Raw genomic sequence first — 25333 nt, 5'->3', positions numbered from 1 at the left:
TTGAAAACTTCAATTGAAACTCAGAATTTTTGGATTTTTGACTCTTGAAAACAGAGTCTGATGGGGAGAACAGGTTCAGTGACTATGGGTTTTCGGGCCGGCGGGGTGCTGTAATGTTATTGGGAAAGTAAAAAGACCATAATATTACTCCCTCCTTACTATTTATCACTATATTTTAAAAAAATAAAATCTTTAATTTAAATTGTATATCTTAAAGTTAATTATTAATTTTATTTTTGATTTATTGCAACTTAAAAGATATTCTTCTTTTTGATTGACTAAATTATACTTAAATTCTTAAATGTCATATGATGTAACAAATGATTTTAAATTTTTATAAAAATATAAATTTTTAATAAAAAGCTGAGAAAAATATTAAAAATACTCAAAATTGTCGCAAGAGTGAAGGTATATTTAAATTTAATTAGTCTAATTAATTATTTTTTAAAATTATCAATAATTTTTTAAAAAAATTAATAATTTATATTAAATATAAAAGTGTTTTTCAATACTTCTCTTTTATAACAAAAACAAAAATTTGAAAATTAAAATATTTTAATTTTTTAAAATGATGTATTTTTTTTTTATCGAGTCTTGTAAAAGAGTGGTACTTTTTATTTATTTTCCTTAAAAAGATATGTAGAATGTGAATGTTTTATGGGATTATGTGTCAAATTTTTGTTTGGTTTAATGATAACGGGTCTCCCCTTTTTATTGACTTTTCATATGGAAAAAATATATTTGAAATAACGTGTAGAAATTGTGATCATATTGACTTTTTCATATGGAAAAAATATATTTAAATCCAGACAGTAGCTAGAAAAGATTTCTTTAATTGTGTGAATAATAAGAAATTAATGATACTTATTGTGTTGAGTTAAAAATCTCGTGAATTAAATGCTTAGTCATGTGTAAAATCAAAGTGATATATTTCATAAAATCATTGTTCTTATTTTTTATTAATCTATTAGATATGTTAATTATTATAACGTGATACAATATAATTTTATGTTAAATGTACGATACTTTTTCCCTCATTATATTAAATTAATGATAATAACTTTGTGGATACAAAAAAGCATTAGTTACTTAGGTTACTATTACAAATAAAATCTTCATAAGCTGGCAAAATTAAGATGTTAATTACACGATTAATGAACCTTTATTCCTATTTCAAGCTTTAAATCTCAAAAGTCGAAGAAAAATATACTATTTTTTAAAGGAGAGTATGAATAAAAAACGTATGAATTTGCCCAAAGATCTTATCTATTTATATATGCATGGATTTTGTTGTATCACAAATTACCAGACTAATTACTTGAGTAGAAAGTCTTTCGAAAATATTTTTTTTTAATTTTATTTTTAAAAGATGAGAATTATATTACTTTGAGTTGTTTTAAAAATTTTAAGGATATTAAATTATTTCCCAAGTAAAATGGATTTTTTTTTTCCTTTAACGTGCAATAGAAAAAGAAAAGGTCAAATAAGGCAGTTTATTATGTAAGCCACCAATTCCCTTTATAATTATGAAACAAATACAGTTACATGATATATATAGGCCTAATATATAGACCCAAAAATAGTTAATCTAGAAATTTATAACACAGAAAATTGACTAATTTTAATTACTTTTCAAATGAATCTAGGGCAGCTCGAACCGTCAAACACTTTGTGACCTAGAGTCAAAAATAAATGAGATCTTAATTTTTAAATAATATTTTTAAAATTCAAATTTTTTAAAAAAGAATGCAAAGTGGTAAATATATTTCTTAAAAAATTTCTTTGAGATGCAGATTTTTTTTTTATTTGTTCTATAAATAGTATTTTATTCAATATACTTTGTTTGATAAGGAGTTCGACATTTAATAAGAAAATAAAGAAAGAAATTTAATTTTATAAATGCTCTAAAGAATACTTAATAATAAAGAAAATAAGGAGGTTCAAATTTGAGGGTCTAAAGCAAATATATTCTTTTTCAAAGCATAAATTCGTTGATGAATGAATAGGGTTCTTGGGCCTTCTTATAAAAATTGTCTATTGTTTTTTAATTAAATTTAATTTTGAGGTATAAATTAAATACAAATTTAAGATCTAATTCGACATGAATGAAATACCTTTTAACTCATAAATATAGCACATAAAGTTATAAAATTAAAAAATATCAAATTAAATAAATATTTAAATTTAAATACGAAAATATAAATAGACTCAAGATCTAATTATTCAAGAATGTTTTTATAAAGAATATATAAACTATAAGTAGGATATTTGAAAAAATATTTTGTGATTACTTCCTAGTAATTTGTTGAATCGAAAAGCTAGTGTCATGTTTCTAGAATAATTGAAAATACCATTTTGTTGGTAGCATTATATTATATTAATAAAAATCAAAACAATAGAAGAGTTATATTAAAGTAAGTAAAGAAAATAATATGTAATTTTCAAATAAAAAAATTTCGATCTAGAGTTTGAGACTCTAGAGTCATGATTGAACGATTTTATCATGAATTAGGTTCCAAATTCTGAGTTAGGATTAATCAAATTTTGAATAAAAATTTTTAATATCGAATGAAATTTTTTTTAAAAAAGGCAAACACAATATTATATTTTTAAATTTTTTTATATAAATATATTCCGTTATACTAAATCAATTTAATCCACCTGATCCTCAGTGGAAAGTCTATTCCTTATACAGCATTGCTTATTTGACACGTTCTTAACTTGCAAGTTGCCATATTGATCAATGGTTTGTAATTATATTTTTTTCGTTTTATTTTATTTGTCTCGTTTTTTCAAAAGTATATTCTAAGAAAATATTGATATAAAAAAATTTATTTACTTTGATATATTGTTTAATGTTATTCTCGTTTTTTTTATCATATATTAATTTTTCTGCATATTTACTGGGTAAGCATAAAAGTGGGGAAAAAATAATTATTACTGCATTTTGCTTTATTTACTTTCATTATTTATTTTTATTTTTGTACAATTTCATAAATAGATTTTCATTTTTACTTGTTACTATAAACATATTAAAAAAGATAATTATTTTCTTTCGTGTTTTATCCTTAACGTTAATTACTTAATTTTCTAAAATATTTTTCAAAATTAATACTAAACATAAACTATAAAATTAGTGTGGTAAAATAGTCATAATAATTATTTTCTTCAGAAATGTGTTGAATTTAAAATGTGACAAATAAAAGTGAACGAAGAAAATAATATATTTCTATTTTAATAAGTAAAAGGATAAGTAAACATGAAAATTTATTGTGACAAATAAAAACAAATGGACTACAAAGAAAATATTTTAAACCATATAATTTTAGTAATTACGATAACTAATATGAACTAAAGAGAGTATAAGTTTAATTTTTTTTTCCTTTTTTATTCTTTCATAACTATTTCAAATTTCAAAGTTTTGATGATATCATATGCTCTAAATTAAGAATATTTAGCAAACGTAATGGATAGGGTTCTATATTTCAGTTTGGATGCAGTCAATCAAACCTCTGGTTACACATGTATTTTGTTAGGGTGCATTTATTGTTTAAATTTGATGAATTCTTTTTTTTTTTTTGTTAGTTTTGATAGGAAAATGATGTTATAAATTTAGATTTGATAAATCAAACTTCAAAGTAAAAATATTGAAAATTTATCAACAAGTTAAACTTCAGATGAATTATAATCAAACTTCAAATGTAGTTTTTTTAATAATAATTTTGATAGCACATATGATATATTACAATTTTTATAGATATTATAATTATGACTTAAATGATAATCTGCACATATGATATATTGCAATTTTTATAGATATTATAATTATGACTTAAATGATAATCTCAAAATCCGCTATATGTCCCCCACCCCATCCCCACCCAACAGCCTTGTCGATGTTTCCCGGAATTTTTTATCAAATTAAGTTACTATATAAAATGATTTATTAAAAAAATAAATTTTTAAAAAAATTACAAAACTAGTATAAACGTATTTCACAATGATGTTTTAGGATATATTTTATTTTTTAAAAGCTAACGGCGTTAGATTGATATGTGTTAGTGTGAGTAACGTTTTACTCCTAAAACGTTTTTTAAGAAATATTTTACTCCTAAAACGTTACTCGCAGTAACGTTTTGATAGTAAAATGTTACTCACAATAACTTTTTAGAGTAAAACATTACTATAAGTTACATACACCAATCTAAACGCCATCAGCTTTTAAAAATAAAATATATCCTAAAACATTGCTGTGAAATACGTTTATCCTAATTTTATAAAATTTTAAAAAAACATATTATTTTGATGAATTGCTTTATATAATGGCTTAGTTTGGTCAATACTTCATGTTTCCCAAGTCCATTCAACATGAAGCCCATTGAAGGTCTGATAAGTATTAAATTTCGGACACAAGCCCAAGAGGCCCAATGTCTATTGGATAATTTAAAGGCCCAACTCTTCAAATAAAAAATGGGCCAATGGTTGTCATTTTCCTCATCTTCCTATGTTCAAAGCAAAAAAAATAAAAAATAGACGATAAAATTTAGAGCAACTTTCACATGTAATAAACGTAAAAATTATATTTGTATGTTGTAGCTATAGTTTCCATAATTGCGCTCCATAGTAAATTATATATTTGCTACCCAGCTTTTAATTTATATAATTCACTAGATACATTCAATTTTATACGGATTGTTCAGTTTTGTATAGATTCATTTATACATTATAATTTGTATAAAAAGATTTGTATTTGTATAATAATAACTATACATGACGAAAATATATGTATTTGTGTATATGCTTTTCTCTCGCTTTATACAAATACAAAACACATTTTATATATTTGTATACCAAATGGTTAATTGTATATCGAAAATCGCTAATTGTATATCGAACCAGATGACAAAAAAATTGAGATATTTACTGCGAATTACAAATAAAATAAACTATGATTATATTATTTAATTTGAATTAATATAATATGCTATTTCCTACAATTTTCCCTAACAATTAAAGTTAGTTTTTAAAATTTAATACAGAACATATAGTCCATACTATAAAGTTTTTGAATTAACAAACTGATGACACTTTAATTTGAATAGTAATTTTTATTTTTACTATATAGTTTTTTTTTTTAATTTCTAAAAAATCTATTTATTAAATTTTTAATTTTTTCTCGAATACATTCTATTCCCTCTTAGATACATCCTCCTCTCTTTCCAATACCTCCCCATCCCCTTTTGAATACATTCCTCTCATCTCAGATACAAAATACATCTCTTTCATTAAGTAAATATATCATTCACAATTTGTAAGCTATGTATCTACAAATTTCTTGATATAACCAAGATCCTATAATTCTAAAGAATTTTTATAATTTGACAAAACATAGAAATAAAACATATTTACCCTATTATATTTATGTAATTTTTACTATTTGAAAAAACAGAATCCACATGAAATCACTAATTACAGACCACATTTGATAAATTTGATCCATAAATATTTACTAGTGTCAGAGTGTGCTATCAATGTGTCCCATGGTCACTTCATATTTCACGTGGATATGAATATTGATGGCCCAACTTAATTACATTTGAAAAGTATTTTTATAAAGCTGTTTTTATTAAGCCTATTCAAACGGGTTCTTAGACCTTCTTTAAGAAAAAAAATCCATCACAAAACAACACCAAGAAGAAAAAAAGAAGCTAAAAAGGGTATTTACAACTAGTTTACTTGATCTTTTGATGATCATATTAAAACATTATAACAGATATAAAAATATGTTATTCTTTTTTAATCATCATATCTAATTACAACTGCGATCATCTGAATCATCTCGACCCATCACTTGACTTTGGAATAAGGATGATGTTTTTGTTATTCAATAACTTTTACTAATAATTTTTTGAGCTAAAGTGACAGCTTAAATAGAACGGAGATGATAGCCTATGAAACATCTCATTTACTAATTTCATAAATATCTTTATCTTTATCAACCTTCTTTAATTTCCATTTATTAATGCATGGGTTTCCACAAATGGTGGAAATCGAGATGCAAGCTATTCATTTGTCAATGTATGTAGTAATTGGAATTTAGACACATCAAACATAGCTCAGATTCCATCATAGGACCCCACCATAAATATTCACTCCAAAAAAAGTTAAAAAAGTATTTTGGCTTCTACGAAATTTTATGTTCTTTTTAAAAGAACTTTTCAATAAAATATGATATATTAGTAATATAAAGCTTAGTTATTATATTGATATAATGATTTAGTTTGATATATTAAGAATTATATATATTTTATAACTTTTTTTAAAATACCTTTATATTTTTAAACTTATTTGTATACTTTTAAGATCAATTGTAATATTCGTTAATAACTTCGATATTACTAATAATATCATTGATTTATTGTGTATAAGTTGAAAAACTACACCTAACAAGAGATTAGTAATATGAAAACTAATTTTAATATTTATTATTTTATGTTTTCTATTTTCTATCAAACGATTCCTAAAAATACTTGTTTAAAATATTTTAATCTCTTGCATAAAATATTTTATCTTAATTAATGTATTAATTTAAATAAGTAAGGGTAAATGTGTTTTTTTAAAAATGAACGACTTCTTGCTTTTGTAAAACGTAATATTATATAGAACAAATCCTGCTTAACAAATGCCTAATATTTGAAACTAAAGATGCATTTGATATATCAAACAATTATTTTAGCTAAAAAAAATTTCTTACAAATGAAATATCCTTTTCCTTCATTATTATACGTGATAAAATATCTTTTTCTCTCTTTTTTTTAAGCGGTGATTAAAATTTCACATTGATAACGATATTAAAATTAGGTGGCAAAAATTGTATTAAGTGGAGAAATACAAAAGTTGATACTTTCCTTTCGCCCATTTAATATTAATATCAAATATGTAAGGATTGTGATGTATCTCAAAGATTCCCCACCTTAGTTTTCCTTTGTCATTTTTCATTACTTCTCCTTAAAATTTTAGAATAACAAAAGAGTTAGGTGTTGTATACTTTCTCTATATTTTATTCCAATATTATATAATCGTCCATCAAATTCATAACTTATATATAGCTAATAAATATAATTATTTTAATTAATAGATCAAGTTTATCTACATGAGTTAGATCGAAGTTTCATTTAAATACAACAAATTCAACTACTATAATAAAAAATTATAATCGTAGAATTATTTGTTTCTAATAACAACAAACTAAAAAGCTAACGGAAATTTAGATGTTATTATTTTTTCGATTCGATTTATTCCCCCCTCCCCCCTGCCTTTTCAATTTAATTCATTGTTTAATAATGGAGTACCAAAATATTAGTAAAGGTACATATGAATAAGGCTATAAATAATATTTTCATTATTATCAGAACTTCAATTATTTTGATGAAAACATGCACTAAGCTTTTATGATACAACAACGTTTCAAGATGAGATACATAAAGACAAAGACGTGGACCCATCTTTAGTACGGTGCATATATATACATTTTAACAAAATTAAAATATAATTAAAGATGCATTCGTGATGAATATAAATTTATTTTTAACTTTGAGTGCTAGTATAAGTCGAAAACTTTTAGTAAGCTCATTAAATTTGACTTTATACTACTAAAAATATGATAAGTTTAATTTTAGAAAAAAATTAAAAAATTATTCATTAATTTAAATTTATAAATTATGTTTTGATCAATATTTTATTATTTGAATTATGGTTCAAAATCAATTACACTATTTGTAATCGTTGATTAATTTTTTTTATGATTATAATAACTGATTAGAGTTATGCAAAATATCGTAGTCAGTTACCACACGCAAAGTTTGCACGTCACTTGATCTTCTCTACGTAGCTAGTAGCTCTGTGTATGTATTTAAACACCATAGCTCACACAGTCGCAGAATAACAAAAATTAAAACATCAATAGCCAGCCATGGAAGGAAGAAATCTCTTCTTCCTCATGAGTATAATTTTGCTCTTAATTTTCACTTTCTTAAACTTACCATCTCCGCTTTCTCACACAACGGATCAGCTATTCGACTGCACCACTTACTCCCCGTGGTGCAGTTCGAAAAAGCCCTTTTTCCTCCGGCAACCGGAAAATTCCAAAAATCACTACGCCGATTTCCCCAATCATCCTTTAGACCCACTGACAATCGGCGAAATTCAAAAAGTGAAGAAAATCGTTCATTCAATTGCGGAATTTAGGATTAAAGGTTGCGTTCTTCACTCTGTTGTACTTGAAGAGCCGGAGAAGGAGGTAGTGTTGAACTGGCGGAGAGGTCACCGGCTTCCACCGCGGAAGGCGGCCGTCGTTGCGCGTGCGCTCGGCGTCGTGCACGTGCTTTCAGTGGATATTGAAACGGGTCGTGTGACCCGACGTGAAACGGGTAGTTATTCGGGTTACCCGATCCTGACTATCGAGGATATGATCTCCGCCACTTCTGCCCCGTTTGCCAACTCTGATTTTAACCGTTCGATTATCCAGCGTGGCGTTGATTTGGCTGACCTGGCATGTCTACCCGTCGCTGCTGGTTGGTATGGTAAGTGTCCTTAATTCAGAAATGAGTTCATTATATTGGTTTTTTTTTTTGAATTTGACTAATTTAAATTTATATTCAGGAAAAATCGAGGAGAAACGAAGAGTGATTAAAGTACAGTCTTTTACATTGAAGGACACTATCAATTTCTATATGAGACCGATTGAAGGATTAACCGTACTTCTTGATTTAGACACTCAACAAGTTATTGAAATTTTCGATGAAGGAGAGAGTATACCAATACCAAAGGCCGCCAACACAGACTATCGCTACTCTCGTATTAAAAAAAACAAACAAAAAATAAACTTACTCAAACCAATATCAATCGAACAACCAAATGGTCCAAGTTTCACTATAGAAAACAATCATCTAGTTAAATGGGCAAATTGGGAATTTCACCTGAAGCCGGATCCGAGAGCCGGGGTGATTATATCCCGGGTCATGTTTGAGGATCCGGATACGGGGAAGATGAGGAATGTTATGTATAAAGGGTTTACGTCGGAGTTGTTTGTACCTTACATGGATCCATCAGATGCATGGTATTTTAAGACGTATATGGATGCAGGTGAATACGGGTTCGGGTTACAAGCGATGCCACTTGACCCGTTAAATGATTGTCCTCGTAATGCGTATTATATGGATGGTGTATTTGTGGCAGCTGATGGAACACCATATGTGCGATCCAATATGATTTGTGTGTTTGAAAGATATGCTGGTGATATTGGATGGCGACATGCTGAATGTCCAATTACTGGTTTACCGGTAAATAGTTTCACTTTTTTTTTTTTTTTTTTTTAATATAAAAACAGTATATAGTACACTCAACGTTATTCACGGTGGAAAAAGTAAATGATTTAAATTTGTGATACAGTATCGAGACTGTTTGCTAATCGGGGTTTTTGTTTTTGGATACAAAAACCAAGAAAAGTAATTTTTGTTATGTGTCAAATACATAACAAGTGTTGCATGACATTATTTTCTAGTTTGATAGAATTGATTTTTGTTGGTTTTGCATGCAACTTTGGACAGATACGAGAAGTAAGGCCAAAGGTGACGTTAGTGGTGAGAATGGCAGCGTCAGTAGCAAATTATGATTATATTGTCGATTGGGAGTTTCAGAACGATGGACTTATTCGACCTAAGGTTAGCACAGCATTCATTGTTCGTTTCAATTTACGTAAATGTTATTTTAAATTATTATTTTATTGGGATATTTGATCAAAAACAAATAATAGTAGACATTTTATAGGATTGTAAGTTAAATATTAATTTTTTTACTTAAATATAGAAAAATATTATTTCTATAAAAAATTGATTTAAAATAATTGATTGTCACATAATTTGGTTATCTATATTCGCACTGCATAGTTCTAATGATTAGTCCTTCCGTTTTATTTTACCCGACCATGTTGATTGATATTATTTTTAAGAAAGTATTAAATAAAAAATTATTAATTAAATTAGCTTTATTAATTATACTTTGAAAATAAAAGTTTAACTACTAATACTATATAAAATCATTTAATGGCAAGGTTAGTATGAGAAAGAAAATGATAAACTTCAATCGCTTTTCTAAATTGAATAAGTAGAATAAAATATCTGTTTTTAATATATAGGAATCAATTAGTTTGATACATTATTTTGTTTTTTTTGGCTTTTAGTAATTAATTTTTTATCTACTAGTGGAAGCATTTATTTTTTTATATTTATTAGATCTAACATCCAACAGCCGATCATTTATTTATTTTTTCAATTTCAAATTATTAACATAAATATTCCCACATGTTTGTTAAGTTAAACATAAATAAATCTTATTCTTCTTATTCTTTTATCTACTGCTTTTCAAATACAGTATACAAGTCGGATCCCACAAAGACTTGGGAACACGAGCCCGTAGAATATTTATAATTGGAAAGTGTTAAATGGCCACAAAATTAAAAAAATTATATTTTTTTATTTTGAAATAAATTAATTTTTTTCTTCATTTTTTAGTTAAAAAGATATTAAAATTAAAAGAATAATTTTTTTTTAAAGGTGAAATAACATAGAAAAAATATCATTCTGATCAAATTCTGACTAAATTTTCTTGCGGAAAAGATTCTTCCATAACAATAATCACCAATTCACATCAAGTTCTTTTTCCTCCTTGGAGGGGTTGGGGGTGGGGTTAGGGGTTGGTCATTAGTCACATTTCAATATCAATTCCAAGTTGAATTTTAGATTCTTGAGCTTATGCACATTGATTAATTTTTAAGGAGTGTTATTTTTTACCTCTCATAAGCACAGGAAACTAGTAATTTTGATCCACATGAGAAAGGTTAAATCGATAGAAATAAATTACATAATGTTTTTACTTCTACCTGAATTGAACATGATACCTCATGATTATTCAACTGACTTCATTTATCGTTAGTCTAAGATTCTTTTGACATTATTTCTAAAGATTCTTTTATTTGTTTTGTTGTTATATAGGTTGGACTAAGTGGAATATTGATGGTGAAAGGCTCTCCCTATGTGAACATGAATGAAGTAAACCAAAATGAGTATCTTTATGGCACTCTCTTATCTGAAAACATAGTAGGAGTCATCCATGATCACTATGTAACTTTCCATCTCGACATGGACATCGATGGTCCATCGAACAATTCCTTCGTGAAGGTGAATCTCCAGAAGGAGATGACTTCTTCTGGAGAATCACCGCGAAGAAGCTACTTAAAAGCTGTTAGAAATGTGGCTAAAACTGAAAAAGATGCACAAATTAAGCTCAAACTATATGATCCTTCAGAATTCCATGTAATTAATTCTAATAAGAAGTCTAGAGTTGGGAACCCTGTTGGTTACAAAGTTGTTCCTGGTGGAACTGCAGCTAGTTTACTTGACCATAATGATCCTCCTCAGAAAAGAGCTGCTTTTACTAATAACCAAATTTGGGTCACACCTTATAATGAATCTGAGCAATGGGCTGCTGGCTTGTTTGTTTATCAAAGTCAAGGTGATGATACTCTTGCTGTTTGGTCTGACAGGTAACTTCATCCGTTTTGATTTTGTTCGACTGGTTTTGACTTGATACAGAGTTTATTTTAAAAAAAATAAATAAGACTTCTAAATCTTATCGTTCTGTTTTTTTTTTTCTTTTTCTGCAGAGACAGGGCAATTGAGAATAAAGACATAGTGTTGTGGTATACATTAGGGTTCCATCATATTCCATGCCAAGAGGATTTCCCAATAATGCCAACAGTATCATCAAGCTTTGAGATAAAACCAGTTAATTTCTTTGAGAGCAACCCAATTCTCAATATTCCACCTAATTCTCCAAAGGACCTCCCAATTTGCAAAGCTGCAGCTTCTGCTTGATCATATATTAATTGTACTATATGTGTATGATATGTAAAAATAATAATGATAGCCGCGCTAGACTTGGATTTTTCGGGTACCTTAGTCTGTAATTTTCATGAATGAAATATAAAAGTTCACATATGTACTATCATTTTATTTTAAATAATACATTGTATACTAAATACACTCATGCTACTCCCCTTGTAGTTTCTTGATTTTACTGATATAGATCTAAATTTGGTAACTTGGGAGTAGGGATAGCAAATAGCCTCTTACTTTTCTTGATGACAAGTCCAAATCCCTCTGAAAGATCAACGTTTTCGCCCTCAGGGAGTTTCCAATCAAAGGAATGCAACAATGAAGCTAACATAAACATGATCATTTTCTCTGCTAAGGGAAGTCCAGCACAAATTCTTCTCCCTGAACCAAATGGAAGGTACTTCATGTTATTTCCAGCATAGTCTAAATTTGTCGAGCGATTCAAGAACCTTTCAGGCTGGAATTCTAGTGGACTTTCCCACGCATGAGGATCCCTATGAATTGCATAAACATTTAAGAATACTTTAGTTCCTTCAGGTATTGTGTATCCACCTACTATTGCAGATTGGCTTGGGCGCTTTGGGATAAGCAATGGTAATGCAGGGTGTAAACGTAACGTCTCCTTTATAACTGCATCAAGATAGTGCAGCTCTGGTAAGTGGGATTCTTCAACAATGTTGTTCATCCCTACTACATGTTTCAATTCCTGCTGCACCTTTGACATTGTCTCTGGATTATTCAGAAGCTCTGTCATTACCCACTCGATCGTTGTGATTGTAGAGTCAGTCCCACCTATAACAATGTCCTACAATGAAGAAACATACATAAAGATACCACTCGACATTCATTTTAGGTATGAGTATGTATATCTTCTTTTTAGGACTTAAAAAAAAAGGCAATCTGGTGCAAAAAACATCGCGTATTAGCAAAGTCCGGAGAGAGCCACACCCTTGGGTGTGATTAGACAATCTGATTGTTTCCATGACTCTGACCAATATGTGGTTAGAGAAATGATTAGAGTTCTTGATTAAGATGCTTGAATCAGATAATTAGCTAAATTAATCTTACAAAGTTTGTATGACTGTTAAATTGAAGTGTGTGACCATCTCATCTAAAAACTTAAGTTGTTAGAGAGAAACACACTTTTATTATTTAATTGTACTTTCAACAGTAATCTGATGGGATTCACAGGATAATAAGGTTAACGAGAGGACGACGATATAGAAAAAAAGAGGAACGATATAACTTACCACCAAGATAGCCTTTATTTTCACCAAGTCTAGTGATATACCAATGTCTTTCTGCTCCATCAGCTCTAACAGGATCTGTATAAAGTCTTTCTTCTCATTCCCCTGGATTTCACCTTCTCTTCTGTCTGAAAGCATCTTCAAGTGTTCATTTATGGCAGGGTCCAATATACTTTCAACCGACTTCAAAAGAGCCTCCGCGTCTTTCTGTATTCCTTGTAAATCAAACCTCGCAAGCATGGGGAAGAAGTCTGATATGTTTGGCCTTCCCAGTATTTGAGGATATTTTATCACTAATTCCCTAAATTCAGTTCCATGCTTCTCCATCTCCTCTACAAAATTGCTGCCAAAGATCATACTCATAATTACATTCATTTCAGTTACAAAGGCTAATTCACCAATATCAGTGAGGCTGCCAATCTTGGTATGCACATTTTTGATTGTCTTTCTGACCTCCTGTCTCCGAAGGCTATAACAGGATTCAAGGTTCCTGTTGCTTAGCATCTCCCTTACAAACAGTTTGCGCATATCACGCCAGTAGGAGCCATAGGGAGAAAATCCAATATCTAGTCCACCATATGTGGCCACTAATCCTGCAATTGGAGGGTCACGGTTGGCAAAAATGGAGTCTTGATCGCGAACAACTTCTTTGGCTAAGGATGGTGAATTCAACACAACACATAGTTTTCCTCCTAGCCAAAACTTGTATATTGGACCATACTGTTGAGACAACTCTGTGAGCTGGTGATGCAAATTGGCGCGGAGGAATGGTAAGAATCCCACAATCGGAAGGCCACGAGGCCCTGGTGGCAAGTTGGATTCCACCTTGTTCAATTTGTACCAAAGAATTGTAAGGAACACAATTGAAACAGTGAGGGCTGCAATCCATAGATCATTTAAAGGTGCAGAAGCCATATTTAATGTGAAGGACACCAATTTTTTTTTTTGGCCTCACAATGAAATAAATTGCTCTAAATTTTAGCTCAATATATCCCTGTCTTTGTTAAGTACTCATTCTCAGTGTCCAAAAGGTCTGTGTCAAGCTGGCAAAGTAAGAATGAAGTGGCTGGTCAATAAAAGGGGATTCCTAATGCAGGTAGCTCTGTGTATCAAGGTTTAGACACATGAAAAGAAATTATATAAAATTCAACATAATTTTGTACATTATTTAGTTAGCTGATAATGTGAATTAGTCGTTATAATCCTTGCATAACTTGTATATCAACCAGACGACTAGTAATGCTGGAATTTAAACCTGAAACCTCATAGTTCTCCTTTAACTTCATTTATCACTATGCCATATTTTTCCATCATTGAACCTGAAACCTCATAGTTCTCCTTTAACTTCATTTATCACTATGCCATATTTTTCTATCATTAGATTTAGATCTCACATCATAACTAATTAAAGATCAGACAGTGTGATCAGTATATAAGTCATTTTTCGCGACCATAAAGATAAGACCTATGTTGTTTGTACTCTCCAAAATGTTGTCCTTCCAGTGTTGGATCCTTGAAACAGGCATTACTTTTGGAGAATCCGATATGCACCAAGAAACATATATATTTGAAAAATCTAGAAACATTGGATAAGACATGAACGGTTAAAGTCAAATGCAACCTCATCACGACATCAACTCATCAATAATGGAGCAGTGACCAAAATTGGTTTGAATTTGAACTGGGAAAAGGAAAGGTTTCTTTGGTCATATTTGAACACCTTAAAAGTTAGAAGGGACCTACCAACATCATATATATGACATAAATAACATACCATAAGAGATTTTTGCCAAGGAAAACTCAATATTCTAACACCATATATACACACACACACACACACACACATTTATATATATATATATATATATATATCATATATTACAAAAAGCATGAACAAAAAAGTTAAAAGTTGAATTACGATTTTACCCTTTTTATAAATTAAATTATTATAAAATATTTAAATATTTGATTGTATAAATTTAATTAAATGTTAATGACTTTTAGACTTCCTAAGATTAATTCCTAATTAAATATCTAATCTATTAATATTTATCATCTATAATCTATATGTATATAATAATTATAACTTTTTTTAAAAAAATCTTTACCTAAATTTCTTTTCTTTTACTCTTCTTATAACTTTTTCCTTAACGCCTTTCATGAATAATATAATTGATGTGGATAAAGTATTATCTTTTATGATAAATAACGAAATTTAATAATTTAAGGTGCAAATCTACAAAATGGAGACGCACATTGATAATGTCCTCTTGATTATTATTAAATATTAATGCTTAATTGCATGATAAGAACTGTGGTTGTTCTTTTTACATGGTTTGCTCACTTTAATTTTTTTTTCATATTCTTCATTTATTTATTATTATTTTCTAATTACTTATTTAACTTTTATACTCTTAATATTCATAACTCTATCTTTTCATATTCATAACCTCCAAATATTTAAACTAAAACTTTAAGATATCTTTTGATATTCCTTTTATTCTATTTATATAAATTTAACTTCTTTATCTCATGAAACCCCTATCAAGATTAATAGGCTATTATTTTTATTCTATAGTAAAAATAGATGATGAAGACTCTTGAATTTTTATAGGATATGAAAGGAGTCGATAAAAACTCAGAGAGTTATGTACTAATTTTGTACTTATTTTTTCATCTATATATACATCAATCTTATAAGAATAATGTCTATATTGTATTTTTTTCTTAAATATTCTGTTTCTTTTTATCTTTTTTTCACTCTGTTAGACTTCTTAATTTAGTTTTCTATGAATGTTTTATTGCCGTAAGTCTTTGAATTTTGTAATTGATACATTTTATTATTCATTACAATTTACATATATATTTCCATTAGATTTTAGTCATTCTAACGTATCTATAAAAATTCACATGAAACACACGTGCGAAGCACGTCCTCAGAAACTAGTATATATGACTCTGCAGAAACACAATATGAATATGACTATACAGTATACCTCCCCAACCTTACTGGTGCTTCAAACTTCAAAGAAAAAACCAGTAAAATAGCTGTTGTTTCACAAATTTCCGAAAACAACCCTTTTTATCTTTTTCTTTCATTTCTTTTGGAGAAACAAAAATTAAAGTTTCTCGTATCTGTTAGATTGATAGTCTGTTTGACCAAGCTTTGGTGAAGCCAAAAGTGCTTATTCAGAGAGTTGAGTTGTCTGACCAAGCTTTTAGGATAAAAATAAGTATTTTCGATTAGTAGCATAAGTTGACAAAAATATTGATCAAACACAAATCAATGATATGGACAAACTGCTATATTCCAAAAAAAAGAAATAAATAACTTCATTCAATGAGCACTTCTAACAAAAAAATACTATTCAAAATAAACAGATTTTGGAAGCTTGACTAAACAGACTATTAGTCATCCTTCCTAAAATAAGGACAAGTCCAGTTTTACCCGCACTCATTATTTACAACAAACTAATGAATATTGTCATACCCGTATTGGATCCTCAGGACCTGACATGCACCAAGCTGACATTTTTGAGAAGTTCAAAAGATAAAAACGGGTAAATGCAACCTCGTCTCCTCAGACCTCAGCAATAATGCAGTAGTGACAACAACTAGTTTGAACTTTGAACAAGTGAAAGAAAGTGACCAACCAACAAATACGTACTCTGATATTATAAATACTACAACCTGTGGGAAAAATCGTGTCAAGGTCCTTAAAGTTTCTTGGTTTTACTGATATAGCTTCAAGTTCGGTAAACTGGGAGTAAGGATGACCAATAGCCTCTCACTTTTCTTGAGGGCGAGTCCAAATTCCTCCGAAATATCAACGTTTTCTCCCTCAGGGAGTTTCCAGTCAAAGGAATGAAGCAATGAAGCAAATATAAACATAAGCATTTTCTCTGCTAAAGGAATTCCAGCACAAATTCTTCTCCCTGATCCAAATGGAATGTACTTCATATTATTTCCAGCATAGTCTAAATTTGTCGAGGGACTCAAGAACCTTTCAGGTTGGAACTCTAGTGGACTTTCCCACACTTGAGGATCCCTATGAATTGCATAAACATTCAAGAATACTTTAGTTCCTTCAGGTATTTTGTATCCACCTACTATTGCAGATTGGCTCGGGCGCTTTGGGAGAAGTAATGGTAATGCAGGGTGTAAACGTAACGTCTCCTTTAAAACAACATCAAGATAATGCATATTTGGTAAATGGGATTCCTCAACAATGTTATTCATCCCTACAACATGTTTCGATTCCTGCTGCACCTTTGACATTATCTCCGGATTATTCAGAAGCTCAGACATTACCCACTCAACCGTCGTGATTGTAGTGTCAGTCCCACCAATCACAATGTCCTACAATGCAGAAACACATATGAAGATAGGGGAAATGAAATTACTTGTAGCAGGAATTTTGTAATGCTTGGTTCTACCTGTAGGCAGAGGTGGATCCAGAATTTTAAGTCTATGAGTTCTGAAACACAACTCTTTTTATTTATGGAGTTCTGGATAAATTATTTATACATATTAAGTGAATTTCTTACTATAAGTACATAGTTCAGGTCAAAGCTACTAGTTCTGCCAAACCTGTAACTTCTTGTGGTTCCACTCCGGTGTGTGTGTGGGGACATTCATGTTTAGTAGGAGTATGTATATATTTACAAGACTATAAATAACAGGACAGATTAGTGCATAAAGTATCCCGCATTAGAAGGGCCGCACTACAAGGGGTTTAATATAGACAACCTATCCTGATGCAAACATTAGTGACTGCTTCCACCGCTTGAATACGTGAGCAACATGTGATTGGAGAATGGATTTGAGTTCTTAACTTAGATGTTCAAATCACATAATTAGCTAAAGTAGTCTTAAAAAGTTTGTAGGACTGATAAATCAATATAGAAAAGATAAAGGAACGATATAACTTACCACCAAGATGGCCTTAATTTTCACTTAGTCCAGTGATATACCAATGTCTTTCTGTTCCATTAGCTCTAACAGGATCTGTATAAGATGTTTCTTCTCATTCCTCTGGATTTCACCCTCTCTTCGGTCCGAAAGCATCTTGACACATTCACTTATGGCAGGGTGGAAGTCTGATATGTTAGGCTTTCCCATCACTTTCTGTATTCCTTGTAAGTCAAGCACAGGGAAGAAGTCTGATATGTTAGGCTTTCCCATCACTTGACCATATTTCACCACCAATTCCCTGAATTCAGTTCCATCTTTACTACACTTCTCCATATTCTCGACAAATTTGCTGCCAAAGATAATACTAATGACTACATTTATTTCAGCTAGAAAGGCCAATTCACCAATGTCAACAGGGTTACCAATCTTGGTATGCACATTTCTGATTGTCTTTCTGACCTTGTGCCTCCGAAGGCTATAACAGGCCTCAAGGTTCCTGTTGCTTAGCATCTCCCTTAGGAACAGTTTGCGCACCTCACGCCAGTATGAGCCACAAGGGGAAAATCCAATATCTAGTCCACCATAGTACCTACTAATCCTGCAATTGGAGGGTCATGGTTAGCCAAAACAGAATCTTGATCACAAACAACTTCTTTGGCTAAGGATGGTGAATTCAACACAACACATAGTTTGCTTCCTAGCCAAAACTTGTAAATTGGACCATATTGTTGAGATAACTTCGTGAGCTGGTGATGCAAATTGGTCGGGAGGAATTGTAAGAATCCCACAATCGGAAGACCACGAGGTCCTGGTGGCAACCTCGATTCTTTCTTGTGTGATGCCAATTTGTACCACAGAATTGTAAGGAATACAATTGAAAGGGTGAAAGCTGCTAGAAAAAGTTCCTTTAAAGGTTCCATATTTAGTATTAAGACACTTTCAGCACTTCTAATACTTGTATCTGTAAGGACACCAGTTAGTTTCGTTCTTAAATTTCATATCAAGTCAAAATCAGACAAATAAGGTGGAAAAAATGGACATATTTTATTCTAAAAATAAAGACTTCTACATCAGTTTAACTAGTGATATCGGCTGCTCTTCTTGGCTTGTAATTTTTTTCCTTGTTCAAAGATTTCCACGTAAAATTCTTGATGTTATTATTTTTCCATTTTATCCCCATTATTTGGACTATGAATATCCTTGTGTTATCCTTCGTTTCCCGACAGAAGGGACCAATGAATAACACATCAAAAGAAAGTGACTTGTCCTATATAGTAGAAAATGCACATGTCACAATTGACATAACATACATAAGGTCCTTTTTGCCAAGAAAAACTCAATCCTTCAATACCATATATAAAAATAAAATATCCTAAAGAATAAAAATATGTTGGACAAGACAAAAAACTGAACATTGAAAGTGTGCAGAACCACACGATGAATAAGAACATACCTGCTCAACTTTACTGGTGCTTCAGCTTCAAAGCAGAACTGATGTGTCTAACTAAGGTTTAAAGAAAAAAAAATTGTTTTTTAGGATGTGATATTTTTACGCGTTATATGACCACTAAGTAAATAATTATCACTGACCATGACTGTAACAGAGCTCAGGCCTTTCATAAGGTTCTGAATTTACAGAATGAAATTGGGGCTTATTTTTATCTTACAAACAGGAGCTTCATGCCTGTATGTTGCCAAGACTCTGGAATAGACCTACTGAACTAGTGGTAATTCAAGCACACTGAATTGTAGGTTTTATATTCTTAATTTCATCACACAGAACACGACACTCTGCAAACACATTTTTATCTTACTCATACAGTGTTGGATTGGATAATCTTGGAGTAGGTATAGCCACCAGAGGTATTTTCTTCTTCAATAAAATACCAAACTTTTCTGTAAGGTCTAATGTCTCTCCTTCAGGCAATTTCCAGTCGAAAGAATGAATGAGTTAAGTCTTCACATATTATCTGATGCTAAATTTGCCGACTCTTTCTTTAATGCAGTCCAATAACATGGTAATAAATAAGCCAATTTTTCATCTATGACAACCTAACATGTAACGAAATGGACTATTTCAAGTAAAAACTTTGTAACCAGGACCACATGTAATGAAAGTAAATTTTCAAGCAGAAGAGCCCAACCAACAGCTCAGGACATGATTCTACAAATCGGATTCTTCTGAAATTCATTTCCCATATTCTTCTATAAATTAACAAGCCCACAATCAGTATCATTAGATTTTGATCCTTTTAATATAAAAAAAAGAGAAGATCTGCCATCATGATCAGTGTAAGCCAGTATGAATAGTGGAAGACAAATACAAACTTGATTCTAGGCTACTCATTAATAATGCAGAGATGACTATTATTAATTTGAAATTTGTGAATTGGGGAGAGGAAGATTTCCTTTAGATTCATTTGGAAAAAGCAAATTTAGTAGAATGCACAACTGATAAACATACCATAAGTAAGGCTTTGATTTCAGTCATGGTCAGGTATTTTGGAATCTGCTTCATCTTTCAACTTTAGCAAAACTTGCAAAAAGTCTTTGGTTTCTTGGTCAACACCATTTCTGTCCAATTTTTGTCTTTGATCAATTATGCTCTCAAATATCTTTGCCAACACCTTCATCTTCTTTGTAACACCCTGGAAATCAAACCAAGCCAAGCCTGGGTAAAAATCGGAAAGATTGGGAATACTGCACAACGCAGCTATCTCAGTCACAACATGCCTAAACTCAGCTCCGAGGCTAGCTCCTTCCTCACCCTTGACTGTGCCACCCCATAACATGCTTGTCATCACATTAAGCACAGTCAAGAACATCTGTTCACCAATATTCACTGGTAAACCCTTCTTATTATAGAAAGTAATTGATTGATTGTCTAAGCTCCTTTTTCCTTAGTGCATAAACAGAATCTAAAGTAGAAGAACTAAGTATATCGCGAACACAAATTTTCCTCAACATGCACCATTTCGGCCCATAAGGAGTCCAAAGTATGTTATTGCCACCATATGAAAATTCGCTTCCAGCAGCAGGGACATCTCTGTTAGCAAAAATGGTATCTTTACCCTTACGAACCTCACGAGCTAAAGCAGGAGAAGTAATAATAATCCCAAGTGTTTTACCAAGCCAGATTCTACAAATGGGGCCATAAGTTTGGGAAAGAGATGCAAAATAGGTGTGAAGTTGAGGATCAAGAGAATGAAGATTATCTATCAAGGGCAAAGCTTTAGGCCCTGGTGGCAATCTCTTGTTTGAGTTACTGATGAAACACCAGAGTAAAGCTAAAAACCCAAGAAAACAGGAGAAAAACACACCCTTTTGCTCAAGATTGAGTTCTTGAAGACGCCATGGGAAAGAATCCAAAAGGGGTTTGAAGAATTTGAGAGACATTACTTGAGGGAAATGAAAAAATTGGAAGAAGCAAAGCTTTTGCATACTTCAGGAAATTTTGCTCATACAATTAGATATTTTAGATCATGTTTGTTTGAGTTTAAGATGATTGAAAAATGTTTTTTCAAATCAGCTTATTTTTTTCAAATTTTAAAAAAATGACTTTCTTCCTAAAATTGAGGAAAACATATTCCAAAATTCTATTTTATCCTTTAATATTTTTTTAACCTATCCATACCCCGTACTCGACCATCCACTTTCAAAAAGAATTAAAAATTTTAAATTTTCTTATTTTTAAAATTTCAAATATATTTTTGCTCCTATCACCAAACCACCCCTACCCTACCCCCTACTTCGGGTGTCGGGGTCGTGTCCTAAATCAAATATCGGGTTTCAAATCAGAATTATTTTCCTAAAAAATATATTCTAGTCTCAAATCAAAAAATAAATGATATTTCCTGAAAAAATATTTTATTCACCAATCAAACATTAAAAAAAATATTTCAGAAAATATTTTTTACTCATCTGCCAAACATAAAAAGTTTAGAAATCCTTTTTTTTTTCAACTAAACATTTTCCTTCGTACTAAACACACCCTAAGACAAAAAACCAGTACTATGAAAATGAAGCACATTTACCTCCCTAGTCCCCACTCATACAGTGGGGTTCATCCCATTTACCAATTTAACTTGGCTAACTTCAATTTCCTTGGAGACATGGAAGAGATTAAAACTACTCCTGTAGCACACTAGAGAGAGGCATCACAAAGGAAAATAGTCCGTGAGGAAAAATATAGTGTGTAAGCGATATTGTAATGAGGTGGGAAAATGAAAAGCGGATTATTTGTTTTGAATATGTTGTGGTTTTTGAAGTTTATTACTGCAAATTTCATTTTTGTGACGGGTTTATTCCCAACATAGACAACATGTTGTGAATCTCACGGTGTTAATTTAAAGATATATCAAATATATTGAAATATCATTTAATTTTGTAGTTGGAATTTAAGTGTTGCTAAAAAGGGCATTTGTTAAATTAAATGAAAAGAAGAGTAGGACAAATATAGTAAAACGGAGGGAGTACTTTATTTGGTAGGATATTCATTTTGTGCAACCTGATTAGTAGAGCGAATAACTAATACATAGTCTGGTATTAGCAATACAAGTGCTATTAATACATGAATAAGTAGGTTAAAAACATAATTATTCTTAATACATCAAACCAAACAATAGATGATAATAATCTTAGATGATAATAATCTTAGCATAGCTAAGTCTAGTATCACTAATCCAAACATTTCTAATACATCTTACTCATAGAGTATTGGATCAGACAATCTTGGAGTAGGTATAGCCACCAGAGGCATTTTCTTCTTCAGAACAATCCCAAACTTCTCTGTGAGGTCTAACGTCTCTCCTTCTGGCAATTTCCAGTCGAAAGAATGAATGAGCGAAGCAAGTGAATACATGAACATCCTCTCTGCCATGCCTATCCCCGCGCACAGTCTTCTTCCAGAACCAAATGGGAGATAGTTGAAATCATTTCCACTACAATCGCATTTATCGTCCAAAAATCTCTCTGGACGGAACTCAGTTGGATTTTTCCATATAGAAGGATCTCTCTGTATAGCCCATACGTTTATGAAAATAGAACATCCTTTAGGAACAGTGTATCCTCCCACAGTACATGTTTCACTAGGAGAATGTGGTGCCAATAGTGGAGCAGGTGGATGTAAACGCAATACTTCTTTAAAAACTGCATAGAGATATGGTAATTGCTTAATATGAGACTCTTCCACAATATTATCCTTTCCCACAACTGTTTCTATTTCTTCTTGTAATTTCCTCAGGATGTCTGGTTTAATCATAATTTCAGCCATCGCAAACTCAATCGCGTTGGAGGTACTATCAGTTCCACCAACAATCATATCCTGTACATAGTATTTGTGAAGTTATTATCATGTACAACAATTTTTGTAATTGTAGAACTGTATATTGGAGTTCAGTTCAAGATTCACCGTCTTAATTTACAGTTAAGTCTTCACATATTTTTAGATGCTAAATTTGCGGACTCTTCTATAAAGGCAGTCCAATAACATGGTAGCATGCCACAATAATTCTTCAATACATTTATGATCCTAATTTTAACTTGTATTAGCATTTGATCCTCTTATTATGACAAATAACACTATAAACCAATTTTTCATCTGTTAACTACCTAACAGGTAAGCAGATGACTATTTAAAATAAAAAGCAAACTTTTTAGGGTATGTTTGGTAAGAAGGAAAATGTTTGGAAAAGATTGTTCGGAAAATATTTTCAAAACTTATTCATGAGATAATAGGAAAAGAATTTTCGGAAAATGTTTTCCTTCATACCAAACACACCCTTAATGAAAGTGAATTTTCCTAGCAGAAGAACGCAACCAACAGCTCAGGACATGAGTTTACAAAGCTGATTCTTCTGAAATTTTATATAAAAAAGAAAAGATGTTTCTGTCATCATGATCAGGGTAAGCTAATACTAATCCATATAGATAAGGCATCTTTGGTTGCATCAGGATGGTTTCTTTTTGGAAAAAAACAAGTTTTCGTAAAATGCACAACTGATAAACTTACCATAAGTAAGGCTTTGATTTCAGTCATGGTCATAGGCATTTTGGGATCTGCTTCATCTTTCAACTTCAGCAAAACTTGCAAAAAGTCTTTGATTTCTTGGCCAACACCATTTCTATCCAATTTTTTTCTTTCATCAATCATGCTATCAAATATCTTCTCAAATCTCTTTAACAGCAGCTTCATCTTCTTTGTAACACCCTGGAAATCAAACCAGGCCAAACCTGGGTAGAAATCGGAAAGATTGGGAATACTGCACAGCGCAGCCATCTCACTCACAACATACCTAAACTCTGCCCCAAGATTAGCTCTTTCCTCACCCTTCACTGTGCTACCCCATAACATGCTTGTAATCACATTAAACACAGTCAAGAACATCTGCTCACCAACGTTCACTGGTAAACCCTTCTTACTATAGAAGTAATTCATCGATTGTCTAAGCTCCCTTCGCCTTAGTGCACAAACAGAATCTAAAGTAGAACAACTAAGCATATCGCGAACACAAAGCTTTCTCATCATTCGCCATTGTGGTCCATAAGAATTCCAAAGTATGTCATTGCAACCATATGAAATTTCTACTGCAGCAGCAGGCACGTCTCTGTTAGCAAAAATAATATCTTTATCCTTTAGAACGTCGCGAGCTAATTCTGGTGAAGTAATAATAATCCCAAGTTTTTGACCAAGCCAGATTCTACAAATGGGGCCATAAATTTGGGACAGAGATGCAAAATAGGTGTGAAGTTCAGGATCAAGAGAATGGAGATTACCTATCAAGGGCAAAGCTTTAGGCCCTGGTGGCAGACCTTTGTTCGAGTTACTGATGAAAAACCAAAGTAAAGCTAAAAAACCAAGAAAACAGACGAAAAACATAGCCTGTTGCTCAACATTGAGTTGTTGAAGGGGCCATGGGAAAGAATCAAAAAGGGGTTTGAAGAATTTGAGAGACATCTCAAGTTTTTGCACCTCTGAAGGAATGAGATAACTTAGATGAATATAAAAGGAGCAGTGCCATGAAAACAAATCAGAGTCACCCCCTGAATCTCGTGATGTTAATTGAAACAGAAAAAGTAGTTTGTTTGGTATCATAAGAAACGTGAAAAGGAGCAAAGTATGTTTGGCATTTTGTTCATCATTGATTTTTCAGCAAAAAAGATGCTTTCTTTCTTTGGATTCCCAGTATTCTCCTGAATCTCGTGATGTTAATTGAAACG

General features: G+C 31.1%; 4 protein-coding genes and 1 pseudogene across 4 annotated transcripts; 1 reads left to right on the top strand and 4 right to left on the bottom strand.

The window, feature by feature from the left end:
• Nucleotides 1–7838: 7838 nt before the first annotated feature.
• Nucleotides 7839–12099, top strand: cuAO (amine oxidase, copper containing). The gene is made up of 5 exons (NM_001310065.1): nt 7839–8582; nt 8662–9341; nt 9609–9722; nt 11052–11602; nt 11723–12099. The coding sequence occupies exons 1-5, from the start codon at nt 7973–7975 to the stop codon at nt 11931–11933; spliced, it is 2166 nt and encodes a 721-aa protein (NP_001296994.1). The 5' UTR covers nt 7839–7972; the 3' UTR covers nt 11934–12099.
• On the bottom strand, nt 12002–14327 carry LOC101266963 (labd-13Z-ene-9,15,16-triol synthase, chloroplastic). The gene is made up of 2 exons (XM_004245670.5): nt 13205–14327; nt 12002–12759 (listed from the first exon to the last, which is right to left on the bottom strand). Exons 1-2 carry the CDS (start codon nt 14114–14116, stop codon nt 12133–12135), a joined length of 1539 nt encoding a protein of 512 aa, XP_004245718.1. The 5' UTR covers nt 14117–14327; the 3' UTR covers nt 12002–12132.
• A 2183-nt stretch (nt 14328–16510) lies between these two features.
• Nucleotides 16511–17839, bottom strand: LOC112942072 (labd-13Z-ene-9,15,16-triol synthase, chloroplastic-like). The gene is made up of 2 exons (XM_026032647.2): nt 17792–17839; nt 16511–17560 (listed from the first exon to the last, which is right to left on the bottom strand). Exons 1-2 carry the CDS (start codon nt 17837–17839, stop codon nt 16934–16936), a joined length of 675 nt encoding a protein of 224 aa, XP_025888432.1. The 3' UTR covers nt 16511–16933.
• An 848-nt stretch (nt 17840–18687) lies between these two features.
• Nucleotides 18688–21665, bottom strand: LOC101245389 (flavonoid 3'-monooxygenase CYP75B137-like; annotated as a pseudogene).
• A 1038-nt stretch (nt 21666–22703) lies between these two features.
• LOC101245978 (flavonoid 3'-monooxygenase CYP75B137-like) lies at nt 22704–25115 on the bottom strand. The gene is made up of 2 exons (XM_004246093.5): nt 24126–25115; nt 22704–23438 (listed from the first exon to the last, which is right to left on the bottom strand). The coding sequence occupies exons 1-2, from the start codon at nt 25068–25070 to the stop codon at nt 22818–22820; spliced, it is 1566 nt and encodes a 521-aa protein (XP_004246141.1). The 5' UTR covers nt 25071–25115; the 3' UTR covers nt 22704–22817.
• Between the last annotated feature and the right edge of the window lie 218 nt (nt 25116–25333).

The sequence above is a fragment of the Solanum lycopersicum genome, chromosome 8, assembly GCF_036512215.1.
Source record: "Solanum lycopersicum chromosome 8, SLM_r2.1".
Lineage (NCBI taxonomy): Eukaryota > Viridiplantae > Streptophyta > Magnoliopsida > Solanales > Solanaceae > Solanum > Solanum lycopersicum.
The sequence above is the reverse complement of the archived record's forward strand: the minus strand, read 5'-3'. Positions and strand labels throughout refer to the sequence as shown.

Bases quoted from the DNA above. Each gene is read 5' to 3' on its own strand.
- cuAO (NM_001310065.1), top strand. From the start codon at position 7,973: ATGGAAGGAAGAAATCTCTTCTTCCTCATGAGTATAATTTTGCTCTTA. The intron at 8,583-8,661 runs GTAAGTGTCCTT...ATTTATATTCAG, and splicing joins CGTCGCTGCTGGTTGGTATG to GAAAAATCGAGGAGAAACGA. The intron at 11,603-11,722 runs GTAACTTCATCC...CTTTTTCTGCAG, and splicing joins CTTGCTGTTTGGTCTGACAG to AGACAGGGCAATTGAGAATA.
- LOC101245978 (XM_004246093.5), bottom strand. From the start codon at position 25,070: ATGTCTCTCAAATTCTTCAAACCCCTTTTTGATTCTTTCCCATGGCCC. The intron at 23,439-24,125 runs GTAAGTTTATCA...TACTATGTACAG, and splicing joins AAATCAAAGCCTTACTTATG to GATATGATTGTTGGTGGAAC.
- LOC101266963 (XM_004245670.5), bottom strand. From the start codon at position 14,116: ATGGCTTCTGCACCTTTAAATGATCTATGGATTGCAGCCCTCACTGTT. The intron at 12,760-13,204 runs GTAAGTTATATC...TCTTCATTGTAG, and splicing joins AAATAAAGGCTATCTTGGTG to GACATTGTTATAGGTGGGAC.
- LOC112942072 (XM_026032647.2), bottom strand. From the start codon at position 17,839: ATGAATGTCCCCACACACACACCGGAGTGGAACCACAAGAAGTTACAG. The intron at 17,561-17,791 runs GTTTGGCAGAAC...TCTGCATTGTAG, and splicing joins GGAACCACAAGAAGTTACAG to GACATTGTGATTGGTGGGAC.